The sequence below is a fragment of the Macrotis lagotis genome, chromosome X (assembly GCF_037893015.1).
Source record: "Macrotis lagotis isolate mMagLag1 chromosome X, bilby.v1.9.chrom.fasta, whole genome shotgun sequence".
NCBI lineage: Eukaryota > Metazoa > Chordata > Mammalia > Peramelemorphia > Peramelidae > Macrotis > Macrotis lagotis.
This window is the reverse complement of record NC_133666.1, coordinates 192,831,892-192,853,087: the sequence shown is the minus strand read 5'-3', so window position 1 is coordinate 192,853,087 and position 21,196 is coordinate 192,831,892. Positions and strand designations below refer to the sequence as shown.

Here is a 21,196-nt window from a genome sequence, read left to right as displayed (position 1 = left end):
TTCTTTCACATAAACAATTAGTTTGACAAACAGGGTAATAAATAAACAGTGCTTTCTCAAGGATGAGGGAAAATGTGATAAAAAACTGACACTAGATTTTTTTTTCTCTAATGAGTGCCCAAAGAAGTTAATTAACAGATAATTTTTTTAGACCTCCCAACCAAAAAATATTTATTGTGCACCAGGAGTGAATGCTCTCAAATCCTGATGTTCTTCATCTACAATATATATCCACTATCCATCCCTCAAGTAAGGAAAGGGAGAGTGTGGGGAGGAACAATTGATGATTAAAGATAAAAGCTACAATTAGGTTATCAATTTTTGAGGCACCATCTTTTTTTTTAATCTCCATATTTGCTAGGATACCCTTTTCTTCAAAAGCTATCATGAGAGGGATTTGGGATTGGGATTTAAATAGATCTTTGTTGGACCTAGTCAGATCAATGATGAGAACTTGTGGTCACTTCCAGGCAGGAAATAGTTGTCCAGTGAAAATCGAACTTGAAAGTACTGTTTTATATTGTAGCCAGTCATCAAGCAATACTCAGTTGCAGGGATTGTGCTCAACTCTGGGAGATAAAAATAAGATAGAAGAGAGCCCCTGCACATGTCAGGAGCTCCTGATCTAATGAGGGAGAGAACATGCACACAGTTATGTACAAATAAGCTATGTATAAGATAAATCAGAGATATTCTCAGGGAAGATACTAAGATAATGGAGACTGGGAAAGGTCTACAAAAAGTTAAATTTAGGAGTCACTCTTTTTCCCTGATTTCAAAGCAAAGCATTTATTTCTCACTTTTTTTTTAGCTTCTGCAAGGCAATGGGATTAAGTGATTTGCCCAAGGTCATACAGCTAGGTAATTATTAAGCATATGAGGCTGCATTTGAACTCAGGTCCTCCTGACTCCAGGGTTGGGGCTCCATTCACTAGCTGCCCTCAAATCATTTATTTCTACTGTCAATCCCCTACTTGCTAGAACTTCTTCAAGCTCTAATTATGGGCCATAGAAGTATCACAAAAGTTCCTTTTGAAATTCTCTCCCAGTTTGGGGTTTAAAGCAGGGGGAAATGATCAAGGAGCCCCCCCCCCCCCCCCGAACTAGATGAACAATATTCCAATTTATTTTAGAATAATTACTACTTTTAAGAATAAAAGCTATGAAGCCTAAAACACCATCACCTGTTCTGAATTCAATAAAAACTATATCCTCTATTTTAAAAGCTTCACCTGAAGGTTATCAATGCTATCTACAGCAATGTTTTGGGGTTTTTTTTTGCAAGGCAATGGGATTAAGTGGCTTGCCCAAGGACACACAGCTAGGTAATTATCTCAGGTACTACTGACTCCAGGGCCGGTGCTCTATCCACTGCTCCACCTAGCCGCCCCCTATCTATAGCAATGTTAAAAAATGTTTTAATTCATTATTTATTGGAGAACTGCAATTAAAACAATTTTGAGTTACTACCTCATACCTGTCAGATTAGCTAATAGGATGAAAAAGGAAAATGACAAATGCTGGTGGAGATAAAGGGAAAATTAGACTGTTGGTGGAATTGTGTTCAGTTTCAAACCATTCTGGAGAGCAATTTGGAACTATGCCAAAAAGGCTATAAATACATTTCACCTAGCATTACCACTACTAAGTCTATATCCCAATAGAGATGAAAAACAAAAAGGCAAAGGACAGTAGCTCTTTTCTGGTGACAAGGAATTAGAAATTGAGGATATGAACATCAGTTTGGGAATGGTTGAACAAATTTTGATATACGAAATGATGGATTGCTATGCTGCAATAAGAAATGAAGAAGAGCAAGATGCTATCAAAAAATCCTGCAAACAAAGTTCAATAAACTGTGTGTGAAATAACTGTAGGATGATCAACTGTGTATGATAGCTTTTCTCAGCAAAATAACTTCAAAGGACTTATAATGAACAAAGCTATCCAACTCCATAGAAAGTAAGGTAATGGTATCTGAATACAGATTTCTTTTTGTGTATGTGGGGGAAGGTCTATGTATTCTTTCACAACATGACTATTTTGGAAATGTTTTACTATTTATTTTTATCCTAGATTAAACTGATTGTTTTGTAAATAGGGAGAGAGGGGAAGGAGAAAAGGAGAGAATTTAAAACTCAAAGTTATAAAAATGAATATTAAAATTTTTTTCTACATATAACTGAGAAAACATAAAATATTAATTTTTTTTAAAAGCCTCATTTGAGCCCTCCATTAAAACCTAATTCCAGTGTCTCAGTCAAGATGTGAAAGATACTCTGGGATCATGTGGGCAATGCCAAGAAGAAAAAAAAAATCTAAGAGGTTCTATCAAGCAGGAAATATTTCAAGTGAGGGGAGTTTGTGACTAAAAATTCAGCTGAGATATATTCAGAGAAGCTTATCACAAGACTGACCAGAAAGTGACTTATTTTAAAATTGCAACTTCCTAACTAAGTAAGAGAGGGATGATCAGGAAGCCTTAGATTCAATTCAAGCTAATGAGGAGTTTTCGCTTTGTAGTTTCTAGCAAGTTAAATTGACTTCTTGATGCTCCTAGGAAATTAATTCTCTAAGATGTAGAGGGGCTGCTATGCATTAGCAAAAAAGCTTTTATCTGAGAGCTGCCCATGCTGATTAACTCAGAATTCTAATTTTAAAAAATCTGAAAATTTTTATTAAAAAACTACTCACATTTTTTATTTTAGTTTTAATTTATGGAATAAAACAAGCATTTCCATAATATAGTATAATAAAGACATATGAAGAAATATACTGTCTACATCCAGAGAAAGAACTGGTAAAGAAAAGAAAGTATAGAGTAATTATATATATATATATATATATATATGCATAAATGCATGTGCATGTATGTGTATACACATATTGAAGAACAAAGACATTTTCTTGACAGCTTTGTTGAGTATTTAAAAGGAATCATAAGTTGTACATAATAGATTGATATACAAACCACACTTATTTTTCATAAGTGTGTAAAAGTCTAGAAATAGCAAATTTCTCCATTGATGCAGATCAGCAAATCTATCAAAACATACAAATTTAAAAGATTTCCAAAAGGTATTAAGAGAAGTATTGTGACTTGAAGTTGGTAATAATGCTGTACTTCAGGGAGAGGGCTTGAAACAGTCTTCCTATTTCCAGATGGCTATCCATCCTCTCTACTCTCATATTGATGACGGGGAGATGGTCAATGCCATCAGAGAAAGAACCCAAAGATTAGGGTTCTTCAGTAAAGGACTCAAGACTGACCTGGAGGGGTAAAAGCCTCAGACTTTTAATTCACATGACTGCAAAGTTCACATATATTACAGACCACCTGTAGGTCTGTAAAGACTAGAGTTCATAGACTTAATTCACAGACTTTCAGTTTACAGATTAAACTTTTGGAGAGGGAGCTACTTAAGGACAGACCTAATAACAAAGGTAGAGACAAGAATGCATTCCAGAAAGAGGAAGGAAAGGAAAACAACTAAATAAAATGATTAGGCTTATACCCCGTGGGTCCAGTCTGGAACTGGGCTCATATGGGGAGTAGTATCTGAGAGAGAGGGAGAAAGAGAAAGGGGGTGGGGGGAGTCGAGAGAAACTTAGATTAGTATAGGATTTAGGAAACCCAGGAGAGAAAAAGAAAAATAGGAGAAAAAAAGCTTAGAACATAGATCTGGCCACCCTGGCCACCATTCCAGCAGCATAGGCCCCAGCAGAAAAAGACAGCCACCCTGCCAGGAATCCAGAGAAGAGTCTTCCCTGTGGGTGGAACAAGGGTGGTGCTTGGTGAGTGGTCTAACACCTGGCTCCAGGAATTCTCCAATGTGTATGCCCCAGGGGTGGTCCCCAAGGAGTGACCAAGACAATTTTTACTATGCATGAGTGGCATTCTACATATTAGTCTTTCCTGGTCCAATGGGGGTGACCTTCAAGTCCAGGGTGACAAAAGATTACATCATTTCCCCCTGCCTGGCTTCAATATCATGCTGCTTTTTCCTAAGTATTATATTCTCCATTTTATAGATGACAAAACAGAGACTCATATAGACAATCACACAACTAAAAAGTGTTGAGCACAAATATAACACAACTATGTGCTCCTTTCTTCAGATCTCCTTAGACTACGATATACTGTACACATCTCCATTATATCTGTGATTCAAAAGAATTATTACATTTCTGATAGTTTTCCAAACAGCTATTTAAAATATTTGAACCAGAAGTTGAAAGAATGACAAAGTATCATTTCCCCAATATGCAAAGCACCTCAGATATTCAAATACCTGTAAGACCGCATGGTATGTTCTGTTCATAAATCCAAGCCAGGACTGTGGAAGCAGGATTGAACGATGCCACTCTGAGGGCTGGATGTTCACCTGGGTGACAAATGAATCACATCATCAATTAGAGAGACATTTTAAATACAAAACCATAATTTTTTTGAAATAATTTTAAAATGATTTTTATCTAACCTTTTCCTTCAAATACAGAAATCTTGAACCCTATACTTATTTTAAAAAATCAATCTAGGGAAAATGACAACCAACAAGATCTTTGAGAAATAACTTTTAAAAAGTATTATGAGGCAGGTAGGTGGTGCAGTGGAAAGAACACCAGCTCTGAAGTCAAGAGTACCCAAGTTCAAATCTGGCCTTAAGACACTTAAAGATTACTTAATCAGACTGACTTGCAACCCCACCCCCCAAAAAATTAAGTATTGTGCACTTTTTAGGTTAAAAGTAAAATAAACTCAAAAATTTCCAAATTAAAGGGAAATAATTCTATAATTAAACAAAAATGTATATGAAAAAATAAGAAGCCATTATAAATCTATTCTTGAATGTGAGGAGAAATTATATATATATACATATATATATATATGTATATATATATGTGTGTGTGTGTGTGTATGTATATACATGTATATAAACATTTTACAAACTTTAAATTGTGCACATTTATGTGTATATATAATATTTATATTAGCTATTAGAAAAAGCTAAGTTTTATAACAGATAAAGGTGGCTAAAATGTTAAGAACTTGTTAGCTGTTAACTTGGGCAAGTGTTTGCATCAGTTTCTTTAACTGTAAAAAGGAGATAATACTAAACATCTCTCTCCCAGGGTTATTGTGAGGATTGAATGATACAATATTTGTAAAGCTGCTTAATCAGGTGTTGGCACATAGCAGGTGTTAAAAAATGCTTACTTCAATCCTTAGTAGCCCTTTTATGGCTCAGTTTATCTCAATAATAGGATAATACTATTTGCACCATTTTTTTTCCACAGGATTATTGGAGAACAAGTACCTTGTTATCCTTAAAATACTACAAGAACTTCAGAGAAATACCTGGTTCCCTGGGAAGGACTCATAATTTCTTGCTCCCAGGAACAAGACAACCCCCAGTCAACAAAACAATCAATCCCTGCCCTAACCTGAAAGGATTAAGTCTTTGGGTTGGGGCACATATTCTCATCCCATTTGTTCAAAGCTATCAAACTACTTTAATTCCACCTATTCCTATCCCATTGTTCAGGGCTATCAACTACTTGATGCCCAGACTCTCAAATAGACTACTTTACAGGTAGATACCACTTGAAGACACTAAATTGACCCCTCAGCACACATTCAATCTATCAGTTACCCACTCCTTAACCCATCCCAGACACCTCCATGACTCTTACATAAACTCTGCTATCCTCTGTAGGCTGCTGCTGCTGCTTAGTCAACTATCTCCATACTTTGCTAAATTTCTCTACCTGCTGCCTAGGGGAATCAGCCTAGTTGTAATATCCTTGCAACTGTCCTTACTTTCTCTCTTAGTTCTTTCTAAGGTTGCCCTACAAAATCTAGTCCCCACTATTGAATTTCTTTGTTTATTTAGCCACAGTAATATGTGAATATACTTTTTTGTCCCTACTACTTCTAGGAAGTTGGTCTTTCCATGAATTCATTCACACATTGTCAAACCTTACAGTAGACCACCCTGAAACATTTTCTCTACCATCAATCTGACTTAATACTGACCTCCTTAGAGGTCTTTAAGCAGAGTCTGTATGATAAATTTTAGCTTTAAACGGTCAGAGGAATGAAGTGAATTTTATTTATACATATATATATATTATATATGTTTTTTAAAGTTTCTTTTTATTAAATTCCATAATCATGATGAATATTTTACTTGTTTCTTTCTCTCCACAATTTTTCCAATAGGATATAAGCTCCCTGGGGATAAGGGCCCTTACATTTCTTTGTTGTTATCTGCAGGACCTGGTTGGCACATAATAGCTGCATAATAAATGAATTAAAAAGCATCTACTATGTGCCAAATATGTTTCATGTGCTAGGAGTACAAATAAAAAAGTGCAACAGTCCCTGAACTTAATTGCTTACATTCATTTAAACAGGAGGTAGAGGATGGAGAAAAAAGGAACACAAATATATGAGAGTAAGGATCGGGAAAGAGTGTCTGAGGAGTTCTCAATTGAAGCCCAGGGAGATCAAGTAATATTATTTCTATAAAAATGTCAGTTTGATAATGTTGATTTAATTTTTGAGAGAAAAAGGGAAGGGGTCTGTATGCAGTGATTTTTGTCCTTCATTCTCAAAGAGGACCTTGACAGGGAGGTGCTGCCATAACAAGCACAAGAATTGGATTTGAGTGAGGGGGTGCTGTACTAAGTCATTAGCCTCACTTTCTCCTCCAGAGTCATCTGGGTCCAGTGGCCAGATATGAATCAGAATGATTGGAGGTAGCCCTCGATGCAAGACAATCAGGGTTAAGTGACTCACCCAAGGTCATACAGCCAGTAAGTTACAAGTGTCTGAGGCTGGATTGGAACTCCCATCTTCCTGACTCCAAGGCCAGTGCTCTATCCACTGCACCAAGTCAACTCAGTATGCAGTGAGCAAGTATGGCAAGTCAGTCATGGTAGAAAGTTGGATGGGTTCGAGAAGCCTGATGTCTAGGGTTGGCTAGATATGGTAGGCCAGCTGAGTTGGTGTTTGTTCATTCACTTGTCAATCAAGACAATTTGGCCTGGGCCCAGAGTTCCAAAACTGAGTGGATTAGCTTCTTTTCTCACCTCCAGTTCCCATCCCAACATGGCATCCTCCCCTTAACAGGGACTGAGGGCATCTTACTGAATGAAAATATAAGACTTATTTCTGCAAACTCATGAGTTAATGCAATCAAAATTCTACTGTGAACTGTAATTATTTCTGTACACATTTTATTAGTCTTATAAGAGATCACAAACTCTAACACATAGCTGTTTTATCTTTAAAACACCCTCAAAGTCAAAACAGATAAAGCACAATGCCTTACCTCCAGTAGGCTACAACAAATATTTGCTTAATGAATGAAAATTCAAAAGCACTAAACCCTCAAGTTATTGTATATTACCAAACAGGAACTTATAAAAATATCTCATTTTAATCAATCAGTAAAATAACAGGGGGAAAGTGGGGCAGGGGTAAGGTCAAGGTTACTTCCTATGATACTAAGCAAGTTATTAGACATCACTTTGCTAATCTGAAAAATGTGGGTCCTGGACTTGACAGACAGGTCTAAGGTGACTTGTAGATATAACATTTTATGAACACATGAATCTGATTAGTTAGAAAAAAGCTTAGCTATATTTTTCTGCAGTCTTTCTTTTATTCTTCAATACACAACAAATTCTTTTAGATGTGTTTTAAGGATATTTGATACTAGTTTTTGACTGTGTTTTATTTATTCTGATTAATTTTTGTTAAACACAGTTGGAGTGTTTTCTCAACTCTTAAGATTATTGGTTCCTTTGCATGTGATTTATGATCTAATCAGCATTTTTTCCTTCATCTCTTTTATTATTTTTTATTCAAAAATTTCTTTTGCAATACTACTTGGAAGAGAGTTGGCAACAGTGAAGAATAAATAATTAGGGGAAATGTTGAATAATGGGGAAGAAGCAGATCTTTGTTATTATACTTCTCCCTCAGAAAACACTGTCAGTAATATAGTTTGGTAATTTTAGGTACTCCCTAATTACTATGTGATGTGGGTTCCTATGGTAACTAAGTTTTTTTTTTTCCTATTAAGCAGGAGAGTAAATGGCTGCTTAAAATATGATTGAATTAGTAGTTTGCAAGCTAATTCTATCCTGGAGAGAGGGTCCAACATAGTATATAAACAAATGGTCAGAAATGTATCTATGTGGAAATAGGTGCCATTTCATGTTGGAATGATTTTCTCTTCACTATCCCTCTGGTGCCTGTGCTAAAATTCCACTTCCCTAACAACAAAAATAAGGAATACTATTTTGAAAAAACTGGGAGCAGAATATTCAAAATTTGACATTATTTCAACCTAATTCCCAGAATATCAATTGTATTTAATACCATAGGTATGCCATTTTCTTTTCTGGAGATGGAAGGTAGGTGATCACAGAAACAAATGTGATATCCCATAATTTTTTTAATATTGTATCTGTAGTACAGCTGAAAGCAAGTACTTTTACTCTTTGGATAATAATATGTACATCATGGGAGTGTTAACATGCCTTGTTTTATGAGCTGTGTGTTTAAAATTAATGGGGAATGCTTTGCTTACCCGTGAATTTTTATTTCACTGTTAACCTCTGATTTCCTCCACCCCCCCCCCCTTTACCCCAATTCATTTATACTTGCTATCCTAACTCCATAATTCTCATTTCTGGAGACTTGCTTTTTTTGTTCCTGTTTCTTTTGAATCAAAGGACCTTGCTAAAAAATTTACTTAATAGTTTTTCTTTCACTAGTGAATTATGTTAAAACTTGATAAATTTTCTTATAAATGGCTTGAGTGAAATTGAAAACACATATAATGTAGAAAATCTAAATTCATATCAGGGCAAATGTCTTGACAGAACATTATTACATAGATAATAATAAAAACCCTAAAAGTAAAACATCTATCAACAAGGGAGGAAGAGTGAAGCCTTTCACATTTCTTCTCTCATGGACTTTTGTTAGAGAATCAGTACTCCTAAGCAGAATATTTTGTGTTGAACAAATAATTGGACGTGAAATTCTACATTTCCTGAATAGCTTCAGTTAGTGAATCTGCAAAAGAAAAAGGGTTTTGATATGAGTTTTTCATAACTAACTACAGCTGTCCACTGAACTATCCACCTCCTGATAAATACATTTAGAAATATATTTTATGAATATATTATTTTTAAAACTAACAAATTTTTAAGTGCTTGGTTAGGGTACAAGGTGGGGAATAGAAAGTTAAATAAGAAAATTGGAAGAGACAATATACACATAGATTTGTGTATGGAAGTTGATAGAAGATAGCATTTGAAGGAAAGAAATTAACAGTTGAGGACAGGGGGTGGAGTCAAGATGGGGGTGCAAAGGCAGGAAAGACTGGAAACTTGCTACCAAAAAAATAGTGAGGCAGAACCCACGGAAGGACTGAGTGATACAATTTCCCTGTCCAAGAAAACAGAAGTTTCAAAGGAAAGGTCTGTTCTACCAGGACCTGGGATTTGAAAAAGCCACAGCCACAGCGCAGTGTGGCACAGCCAGCCAGGCACTTGGGTCTGTGGCAGAGGGGGCGATTTCCAGACCTCTTGGCCCAGGGATCACCAGGGACAGCCAGAAGGGCTGATGAGAGAACTCTGCTACACCAGAGTGAGTGCCTCCAGCCTCAGAGCAGCCCTGCGATGAGAATCTGCAGTGGAAGTCGGCAGAGCCACCTAGCATGTCCAGAGCGCTCAGCCCATAGACGGTAAGGGGGTTGGGGGAAACTGCAGAAGTCTCTCTGCTCTCCCTGGGGCAGGACTCAGCTGTTTGCCCACACTCAAATTCAGGCTGCAATGCCGAACCCCACAACAACACCATAGCTGAGCAGGGATCATCCTCACAGCTCCAGGGCAGAGGGGAGGGCCTGTGGTCATCCACATATCAAAACACACACAAGAGAGCAGTCGGAGCCTCTCATTAGACCTTGGAGTTATTAAGGTTCTTGTAGGTTGTCCCCAAATCCCCTCAAAGTTTTGAAAGTGTGGTAAATCAGTCAAAGGCTAAGGAAATGAGCTAACAACAGAAAAAGAAGAATCTGACCAAAGAAAATTACTTTAGTCCCATGGAAGATTCAGAAGATGACAAAAATCAAAGCTTCTGTATCCAAAAGCTCCAAGAGAAACAGAAAATGGGTTCAGGCTATGGGTGAGCTCAAAAAAGACTTTGAAAAGAATTATGGGAGGTAGAGGAAAAATTGGGAAGAGAAATGAGAGCGATGCAGATAAATCATGAGAACCAAGTCAACAACTTGGTAAAAGAATACAAAAAATACTGAAGAAAATAACATTAAAAACCAGTTTAGGCCAAATGGAAAAAGCAACACCAAAGACAAATGAGAAGAATGCCTTAAAAAGCAGAATGGGCCAGCTAGAAAAGGAGATAAAAAAGCTTTCTGAAGAAAATAACTCCTTCAAATACAGAATGGAAGAAAGGAAGCTGATGACTTTGTAAGAACTCAGGAAGAAATAAAACTATTCCCAAAAAGCCAAAAATTAGAAGAAAATGTGAAATATCTTATTGGAAAAACAAAATGACATAAACAGATCCAGGAGAGAGAATTTAAAAATTATTGGGTTACCTGAGAGTTATGACCAATAAAAGAGCCTAGACTTCATTTTTCAAGAAATAATACAGCAAAACTGCCTTGAGATTCTAAAAGCAGAGGGTAAAACAGAAATTGAGGGAATTCACTGGTCACCTCCTGAAAGAGATCCCAAAAGAAAAATTCCCAGGAATATTCTAGCCAAACTCCAGAACTACCAAGTCAAAGAGAAAATACCAAAAGCTGCCAGAAACAAACAATTCAACTACTATGGCTCTATAGTCAGGATTACACAGGATCTGGCAAGCATCTGTATTAAGGAATCATAGGGATAAGAATATGATATTCCAGAAAGCAAAAGATCTTCTTTTACAACTGAGAATGAACTAGCTAGCAAAACTGAACATCCTCTTTCAAGGGAAATGATGGCCTTTCAGTGATACAGGGGACTTTCAAACTTTCCTACTGAAACAACCAGAGCTGAACAGAAAGTCTGATCTCCAAGTACAGGACTCAGGTGAACAACAGAATGGATGGATGGGAAGGACTAACTATGAGGAACTTAATGTTGAACTATTTGTATTCTTGCACGGGAAGAAGATACTGATAACTCATAGGAACTTCCTCATTTATAAGAGCAGTTAGAAGGAGCATATATAGATAAGGCACAGGAAGTAGCTGAATATAATAGTATAATATAGTAAAAAGATGGAGTCAATGGGTGATAAAAGGAAAGTACTGGGAGGAAAAGAAAGGAGAGGAAGATAGGGCTAAGATATCTCACATAAGAATCAAGAAAAAGCTTTTTCAATGTAGTTGAATGGGGGAAGGTGAGGGGGAATGAGTGAGACTTCATTCTCATCAGAAACGGCTCAGAGAGGAAATAACATACACACTTAATAGGGTATAGATATCTATCTTACTCTATAGAAAAATGAGGGGAAAAGTGTGGGATAAAGGGTAACGGGGAGGGAAGGGGGAGTAGGTGTTAGAAGAGAGGGAAGATCGTGGGAGAGGGTACTCAGATACAACACATTTCTGAACAGGAACAGGGTGAAAGGAGAAGGAGGAAAAAAATAAATGAGAGTGGGGAGGAATAGAGCAGAGGGAAATACAGCTAGTGATAGCAAGTGTGGGGAAAATATTGAAGTAACTTCTCTGGTGACTATGATGGGGAAGGCAACTCTTCCCAGAGACAGAGTAATTGGAATCTGAACACAGACTGAAGTATACTTTTCTTTCTCTCTCACTATTCTTGAGGTTTCTCATCTTTTTTTTTTTGGGGGGGGGGGGAGTTGGGTTTATGATTACTCTCACAAGAAACCTGTACTTTAGCAAAGTCACTTTGGCAACTGCTTAGGATGGACCAGATGAAAAAGAGGTTTCAGAAAAAGAAAACAATTTGAAGGCTTTTAAAGTAAACTAGACAGGAAGTGATGAAAGACTGAATAAGAGTGGTAACTGAGTTAAAAAAAAAAGAAGACAGGTTGAAAGATGTTGTAGAGGAAAAAACAAGATTTGGCAGCTAGACACATGGTGAGAGTGAAGAATCGAGGATAACATGGGTATTAAGCATCAGAGCCTCGTTTTCTCTCCTATGTCTTTATGTCCTTTTACCTTTTCCAACTTAATTGTCAGGTCCTTTATAGAGCAGGTGTCTCATTTTGCTTTTTTTGAGGTGCCTGGGTTGGAAGGGGAGTATTTCCAGTAGTTAGCAAGGTGTCTGACACATGGGAAACTATTTATTAAGAACCTTTTATGTGCCAGACTTTGAACTAAGCACTTATAAATACCTTGTAAATATCTCATTTGATAATCGGCACTTGATAAGGAAGCACAGAAACAATAATCACTTAAATATTTGCTTGCTGATAACAATGATTGATGTCTGTGACCTTGGTAAGTTATATAGCTTTTTTCTGGGGGTAGGAAGCAAGATGAGGTGACCTTTCCAGCTCTAAATATAGGATTTTAAGTAAAAAAGAGAGAGATCAAAGCACTTTGAATTATTTCAGGTGCTTACAATTCATTTTTGTCAGTTTATTTATAAACCTGTCTTCATCCATTCTTACCTCTACTCGGGGCTTTTGATAGTTGGGCATAGCTACAATTAGAGAGCTGCCACACTGCCTTGAACATGAAGTGATTCTATTCCCTATTACCTAGTAAACCACAGCTGAGATGGTCTGGCTGCTGGCCCTGAATAGATTGAGTCCAGAAAATGGGGCAGCAAGGCTACTGGACCCAGCAGCCCATCGTGAACCATAAAGGTCAGTAGGGTGACTCAACTGAGGGAGATTCAGAGCAACACCATGATCTCAAAGGTGCTGACTCAGCAAAAAAATGAGAGGCTAATGGGCTCAGAAATAGCAACAGAACTACATTACCATTAGAGGAAAGGAATTTTCTATAACGGTGCCGTCTGTCTGAGAGCCTATTTCTGCCATTCTCACAATTCTCACCTGGCTCCAGGTTCACATTAAGTGATCTTACTTACCTATTTACCTTACCTATTTACCTATTGTCTTTCCCCTCTCCAATCCATCCTTCATTTGCTACCAAAGTAATCTTCCTAAAACAATTTCCTTGTTCAAGAAACCATCATGGCTCTCTATTGCTTTTAGGATAAAGTCCAAACTCTTTAGAAAGAAACTTAAGACTTTTTTTTAAATTTATTTTTTATTCTCATTTTGTACAAATGTTTTTTTACATTAATAAAATATTCTTGTTTACAAGTAAACAAAATACCCCTCCCCCCATGAATATAGATAGACTTGCTTGGGTGAAAAAAGTAAAGGGGAGAGAAAAAAATTAAAATTAAAAAAAATAATAGTAATAATTGTAGGTATGGCCAGGTGGCGCAATGGACGAAGCACCAGCCCTGGAACCACAAGCACCTGAGTCCATATCCAGCCTCGTAAACCCAACAATCACCCAGCCATGTGACATGCAAGCCACCCGATCCCGACTGCCCTGCAAAAACCAAAAGAAGAAAAAAAAAAGACCCAAAATAAAATAAAATAGTAATAATAGTAGGGGTGGCTGGGTGGCAGACAGAGCATTGGCCCTTGAGCCAGGAGCACCTGGGTCCAAATCCGGCCCCAGACACCCAAAGATCACCCTGCTATGTGGCCCCAGGCAGTCCACCCAGCCCCACTTGCCCTGCACCCTCCCCCAAATAATAATAACAAAAAATGTGCTTCAGTCTTTGTTCCAACACCAACAACTCTTTCATGGGTGGATCACATTCTTTATGGTTAAGTCCATCACAAAAGTTACTTCCATATTTTTCCAACATTGCCATTGCTGATCACAACTTCCTCCTTTTGTATTTCTCCACTACCATGTACTATATTTTCTCTCTCCTTTCACTCTGACTCTACTGTAGGGTATCTGAGTGGCGCAGCAGACAGATCCCTGGTCCTGGGGCCAAGAAGCTCTGAGCCCCCATGCCACCCCTTCAGCCCAGAATCCACCTGGCCCTATGGTCCTGGGCAGGCCTTCCATTCCCAGCCCCTTGCAAGAAGTAAAAAAGAAAATGTGTTATATCTGACCACTCTCCCCTCACGGTCCATCCTCTCCTCCATCACTCACATCCCCCCCCTTCCCCCTGCTCCCCCCTCCTTCTTACTCCAGATGCCTATACCCCATTGAGTATATATGCTGTTTCCTCTCCTGGCCACCTCTGATGAGAGCCCTTGCCTCCCCCCTTCCATAGCATTGAGATAGCTCATTGTAATAAAAAAAATCTTATTATGAGAAATATCTTGGACTATTCCCCCTCTCCTTTTTCTTTCTCCCATTCCATGTCCCTTTTTTCTATTGACTCCATTTTTACACCATATTTTGTCTTCGAATTCAGCTTTCTCCTGTCCTTCAACTATAAAAGCTCCCTCTACCTGCTCTATTAACTGAGAAGGTTCATATGAGTATTATCAGTGTCATTTTTCTATGCAGGAATACATGCAGTTCATCCTCATTTAGTCCCTCATATTTCCCCCCTCTCCTCCAATGTCCATGCTTCACCCGAGTCCTGTATCTGAAGATCAAACCTTCTGTTCAGCTCTGGCCATTCCAAAAGGAACATTTGAAATTCCCCTGGTTCATTGAAAGTTCATCTTTTTTCCCTGGAAGAAGACATTCAGCCTTGCTGGGTAGTTCATTCTTGGCTGCATTCTAAGCTCTTTTGCCTTCCAGTATATTATATTCCAAGCCCTACGAGCTTCCAATGTAGTTGCTGCTAAATCCTGTGTGATCCTGACTGCAGCTCCACGATATTTGAACTGTGTCCTTCTGGCTGCTTGTAATAGTTTCTCTTTGACTTGGGAGTTCTGGAACTTGGCTATAATATTCCTAGGGGTTGGTTTTTTGGGATCTCTTTCTCTGGGGGATCGGTGGATTCTCTCCATTTCTACTTTGCCCTCTGCTTCTAGAATATCAGGGCAATTTTCCTGTAGTAATTCTTTGAAAATGATGTCAAGGCTCTTTTCCTGATCATGACTTTCAGGTATTCCAATAATTTTCAAATTATCTTTCCTAAGTCTCTTTTCCATATCAGTTGTTTTTTCAACAAGACAATTCACATTTTCTTCTAATTTTTCATTTTTTTTTTTTTGGTTTTGAAGTATTGATTCCTGATTTCTGGTAAATTCATCAATCTCCCTGAATTCTATTCTTTGTCTGAAGGATTCGTTCGCCTCAGAGAGTTTTCTTATCTCTTTTTCCATCTGGCCAATTTTGCTTTTTAAAGCATTCTTCTCCTCAATAACTTTTTGAACTGTTTTATCCATTTGACCTAAGCTGGTTTTTAGCATGCTATTTTCTTCAGCATTTTTTTCGGATTTCCTTGACTAAGCTGCTGACTTCATTTTCATGTTTTTCCTGCATCTCTCTCTCTTTTCTTTTCCCAGTTTTTCTTCCAACTCCCTCATTTGATTTTCAAAGTGTTTTTTGAGCTCTGTCATAGCCTGAGCCCAATTTCTGTTTTTCTTGGAGTCTTTAGATGCAGGAGCTTGTGCTTCCTCATCTTCAGACTGAGTATTTTGATCCTTCTTGGGCTCATTTACAAAACATTTCTCAATAGTCTTCCTTTTGTTTCTCTGCTTGCTCATTTTCCCAGCCTGGGCCTGGTTTTGGGGTGCTTCCTAAGCTTGGGACACTCCAACAAGGGTCTCAGTGTGTGAGGCTCTGTCCTCCCTCCTGGTCTGTGAATGACCATAAGCACCCCACTATGCCATGGGGCCAAGGTGGGGGGACCCTGTTGTTCTATGGGGGACCTAAACTGGGATCAGGATCTGAATGTGTTCAGAGCCCCAGAGTCCTGTTCCATGGGCAGAGGACAGAGCTCTGCAGTCTCTCTTCACTCCCTTCCCTCAGCTCAATGGGCTCATGCCCTGGGGGCTCCTGCTTATGGGCTCCGCCTGCTTCTGTTTCCTGGTATGGGCTGCGGAAAGACCAAGCTGCTGGCTGTGTGACCTGAGAGCTGGGCTCCATGTGCTCGCTTTGGCAGAGGTCCCCCACTGTTCCCCCACTTTGTGCCGGTGCTCCCCGGGGTGCAGCTCAGGAGACTCCCCCGCTGCTGTGAGCTGTGGCTCCCAGTGCCCTGGGGCTGCCTCCAGGAGGCTGAAGTTCTTTTACTCTGGGGGGGCCACCCCTCAGGCGGGCCGCCCCTCTGACCCTGGGGAGCAGAGGCTTTCTGCTCTTTTCCAAGTTACCTTGAGTAGGAGAACTGCCTCGCTGGTTCCCTCTGTGGGTTCTGTCTCTCGAAAATTTAGTCCTTAGTCCATGAGTTTTATCAGAGTGAGCCTAAGACTGGATCCCTTCTTGTCGCCATCTTGGCTCCACCCCCAATTTAAGACTTTTGATGATCTCACTCCACCTCCTCATCAGTCTCACCTTCCTCTCCTCCCCTACTTAATATGAACCTTCTGTAAACCCTCAGGTTGATTTCTCCTGTCACCCCATATACACAAGAGCATAAAATCCATCACCATCATCTCACTCCCTAGGTGTATGATCCTTGATCCCTTGTTCTTTCTCACCCCCTTATATCCAGTTTTTGGTTAAGTCCTCTTGATTTTAAGTTTGCTACTTTCATAATATGTTCCCTTTTCTCCTCTGACACTGCTATCACTCTGGAGCAGATCCTCATGACCCTACACCTAGACTATTGAAATTGTCTTCTGGTTGGTCAGTCTGACTTATATTCTCTCACTTCAAGCCATCCTCCACTCAGCTGTCAAAATGATCTTCCTAAAGCACTGATCCAACTATATCACCCCTTTATTCCATCAACTACAGTGAAGCCTAACTCTAAACTTTCTAGTCTTCTCATATCTTATTCTCCTCCAAATACTCATCCTATGATCCAGTGACTGTGACATCTTTGCTGTTCCTCTCAAAAGACAAACCCCACTTCCAATTCTAGGCACTTTCATTAGCTATCCCCCATACCTGGAGTGCTCTCTCTGTCATCTCCTCCTTTTGGTTTCTCTGACTTTCTTCAAGTCCTGGATAAATCCGACCTGCAAGAAATTTTTGCCGATCCCCTCTTAATGCTGGCAGCTTCCTGCTGTGAATTATCTTCAGCTCCTCCTGTGTATAACTTACCTATCCCATTACTGCTTATCTACCCATTATCCATGAGCTCTCTGAGAGAAGGGACTGTCTTTTTTTTTTTTGTTTTGGTATATTAGTGCTTAGTAAACTGTATGGCACACAGTAGGAGCAAAATAAATGCTTACTGTTAAAATATTTTTGACCAAATTTTAGAAATAAAAATTAAAGCAAAATGAAAAGGCAACAAACTTCTTGCTCACTTTGCCAGTGGAGGGTATAACCTTCAAATGTCTGTGATGCTCTCTCCCAAGATTGTAGTTTTTTTGTACTTGAATCCCCTCTGCATTTAATAAAGTTCCTCAGCTCTTCCCTCAACTACCCTTGGGCCTTGCCAACCCCTGTAGGGTCTTTCACACTCTGGCGGGGGGGGGGGGGGGGGGGGGGGGAACGGCAACACACTAGTGGCACAGTGAATAGAACACTTGCCTTGGAGGAGGCAAATTTGAATCCTGGCCTCAGATACTTGACCCTTACTAGCTGCGTGACCTTGGGCAAGTCACTTAACCCTGATTACCTGACATTCAGGGTCATCTCCAGTCATCCTGATTCTCCTCTAGCCACAACCCAATTGGTTCTGGAGGAGTAAGTTAGGCTGGTAACAGCCCAGCATCCTCTCACTTCAATCAAATTCACATATTTTTTTTATAGCATCACTTCCCTGATGTTGTGGTCTTCCTTGAAAAAGACAAATATTCTCCACAATTTAACTCCTAATTACACACAATCTCATGCTGTTTGCAAAACTGACTTCTGTGAGTATGTTATTCTTTGAAATAAGTATTACTGGCACCACAAATTCAATGTTTCTAAACCTTTCCTCCAAATTTCACCTCTACTCCAAAAGTATTTTCCCCAGGGGTACTACTTCGGGCCCAACCTTCCCCTCCCAAATATAATCACTTGCTCCATCTTATCAGTTATACTTCCACCACATCTCTCACATTCATCCTCTTCTCCACACTTCCATTTCCAAAACTCTAGTTCAAGTTCTCATCAGTTAGTGTACTGTAACCACCACCTTGCTCCCCTCTCTAATCTGTATTCTTTACAACTGAAAATAATCTTTCTAAGGTATGTATGTGTCTGATCATGTTATTTCTCAGTGACTCCCTCTTGCCTCTAAAATAAAATAAAATTAAAAACTCCTTGGGCTGACTTTTTAATCCTATACAATTTTGTATTGATTTTCTTTCCTTCATATCACTCCTCAAACTGAACTACAAGCTATTTCCTAAATTCTATATTCTATCTCTTCAATCTCTATAATCTCACATGATAAAATCCTCCCTCCATTCCACCAAATGTCATTCATCCCCTTTATACCTTCACTTCTCAGTTTTCTGAACATCTTTAAGACTCAGTTCTGGAAATATTTTCTCCTCAAAAACCAATCTCTCAATTATGTTTTCTCTCTACAATGATCTTCTTTGTACTTATGTATCTTTACATATGTTCTAATCTTCCCACAGGATAGGCAAAGACTTTATTCCAACAGACTCCACTCCTATTCTGAGAATAGTAGTAAAATTGACCTTTCAGATGAATTTTACCCAAAGAAACATTAAAATTTTCTACTAGTTCAGGTAAGGAGGAAACCAAGAAGCAAAACAGCTTTTTCAAATACTGAGAAGTCTTTAGTAAAATTTTAAAAAATAAAAAATAAAGCAAACTAAAAAAGCATCAAACTTCTTGCTCACTAGGTCAACTGAAAATATAATAATTGGGGTGGTTAAGTGGTACAGTGGATAGAGCACTGGCCCTGGAGTCAGGAGTACCTGAGTTCAAATCTGGCCTCAGACACTTAATAATTACCTATCTGTGTGGCCTTGGACAAGCCATTTAGCCCCATTTATTCTGCAAAAATCTAAAAAAAAAATTTATAATAATCAACTGGTCATCTCTCTCCCCTGTCCCTCATTCATAGAATTTTACACTTCACCTATAAGCAGGAAGTTCTTTATTTCTCTCCAGTTCTTCCTCCATTCTCTTTCCCTCCCTGGATAGAGCAATGAATTTGAAAGAAAATCTTTTGAGCCAAAGAACTGTTTAATTTAAAACTCGGTTCCTGGCAGGATGAGGAAAAATGGCTGGTAAGAGAAAGAGGCTGAATTACAACTCCTGTTAAACTGGTAGCAATTAAGATTATATTAAAGGTAATTCAATTCAACTAATACTTACTAAGCACCTATAAAAAAGTTAGATATAATATTGGGCCAGACAAAGACAAGAATTTAACATTCCCAGACCTCAAGGGGCTTATTTTCTATTGAGGAGAATCAGAACAGGCCTCCAATGGAAAGTGGTACTGGAGGTATCCTTGAAAGGAAGCCAGAGATTCTAAAAAGCTGAAGTGAGAAAGGGCTGCCTGGAAGACAGACAGGAACATTTCCCTGGGTCTTAGTCTCCTCTTCTGTAAAATAGAAGAGTTCTTCTGTGATCCCTTCTAGTCCTAGATGAAAGAAACTATGACCTATACAAGGCTTTGGAACAACTTGTACACTGAGACAGTGGGCTAGTTTAAACAGAACAAATAATGTGAGAAATACAAAATAAGACTAGATGGGGGGGGAATAACAAAATAAAGTTATATTGGTTTGAAAATTTCTGTATACATATCTTATAGGCCTATATCGATCATAAAATTAGAAGAGGGGGCAGCTAGGTAGAGCAGTGGATAGAGCACCGGCCCTGGAGTCAGGAGTATCTGAGTTAAAATTCGACCTCAGATACCTAATAATTACCTAGCTGTGTGGTCTTGGGCAAGTCACTTAACTCCATTTGCCTTGCAAAAACCTAAAAAAAAAAATTATAAGAGGTCATAATAATCCTTTGAATTTCTTCCCTCACAGGGATCTCTTCCTGACTCCTTTATCTATCTGATCTCTTTTTAGAATTCCTAAGTGCTGGCTCATATTCCACATCCTATCTGCTTTGCTTGGCTGTAGCCAGGGCTGACCTTTCAACTCACTTCTTCTTTCTCTCTTTCTACACTCATAATGATCTCATCAGCACTTATGATTTTGACTGTCATCTCTATGAATATGATCCCAACTCATCTATCCAGCCCTTGTCTTTCTCCAGAACTCTGGGCCAATATTACTAACTGCCTATTAGGCATCACAAGCTGAGAGTTCACTGGCTAATTGAGACTCAATATTTCCAAAAGACAATTCCATTCCTATTCCTAATTTCCATATTCTATTGAGGGTACCATCCTGCTTCCAGTAACTCAGGTTTATAATCTATGTTATCTACAGCTCTTTGCTTCCAAATCTAACTAGATGATTGTTTTATTGGGGAGATCAAAAAAAATAAGAAAATGAGTTCTGCAAAATAGACAGTGAGATGAGGGAAGATGGGAAAAGTGGACTGTGAAAATCACAGAGGTTGATAAGAGTAAAGTACAGTCAGTAGTAATTTTTAATCATCTGTTTTAATCCAGAAAAGAACTAGAAAAATTTACACTTGGAATTTGAATCTCAATCTCCTTTTTCAACAACCTGAACTCAGATATGATGAGAATGTGAGCCTCTTTGCAGTGTTCTATACTTTTCTCTGAATAACCTAAATGTGACTTTTTAAAAATGAAAATGAGTGCTTTAGAAATCCATCTTAGTGTCAACACAGTTTCTTTCTCAATTATCTGCCTTCAGATGCCTATTTAAAGATAAGAAAAAAAAACAACCACCATCCTTGAAAGAAGAAAACATGGTAAAATGCAGCTACTGAGTCCAGAATGTAATGCTGAAACACTAGCACTTGCAGTTGGGAGGCACATAATGTTATTAATGAATGTTCAATGTCCTAAGGAAAATTTGAACAATTTTGAGCACTATATAATGGCAAGTTGATATGTGCCTGTGGTGTTTGATATTGCTAATAAAGAACACAGCTATTAACAATGATTCAGTCAAACAAAACAAAACACACAAAAAACCCAAGCCTTCAGAATCTGATGAATACATTATAAAAAT

General features: G+C 38.5%; 1 protein-coding gene across 3 annotated transcripts in view; it reads right to left on the bottom strand.

Annotated features, from left to right (window-relative positions):
- FOCAD (focadhesin) overlaps nucleotides 1-21,196 on the bottom strand; it is a 362,553-nt gene that overhangs the window by 90,938 nt on the left and 250,419 nt on the right. For all 3 annotated transcript variants that reach the window (XR_012472869.1, XM_074208785.1, XM_074208786.1), the window contains one exon: nucleotides 4,293-4,385. Coding sequence is in view for 2 of the 3 variants with exons in the window: in XM_074208785.1 (XP_074064886.1) it covers nucleotides 4,293-4,385 (93 nt within the window). In the remaining variant the exon portion in view is untranslated. The remainder of the gene's footprint in view (nucleotides 1-4,292; nucleotides 4,386-21,196) is intronic.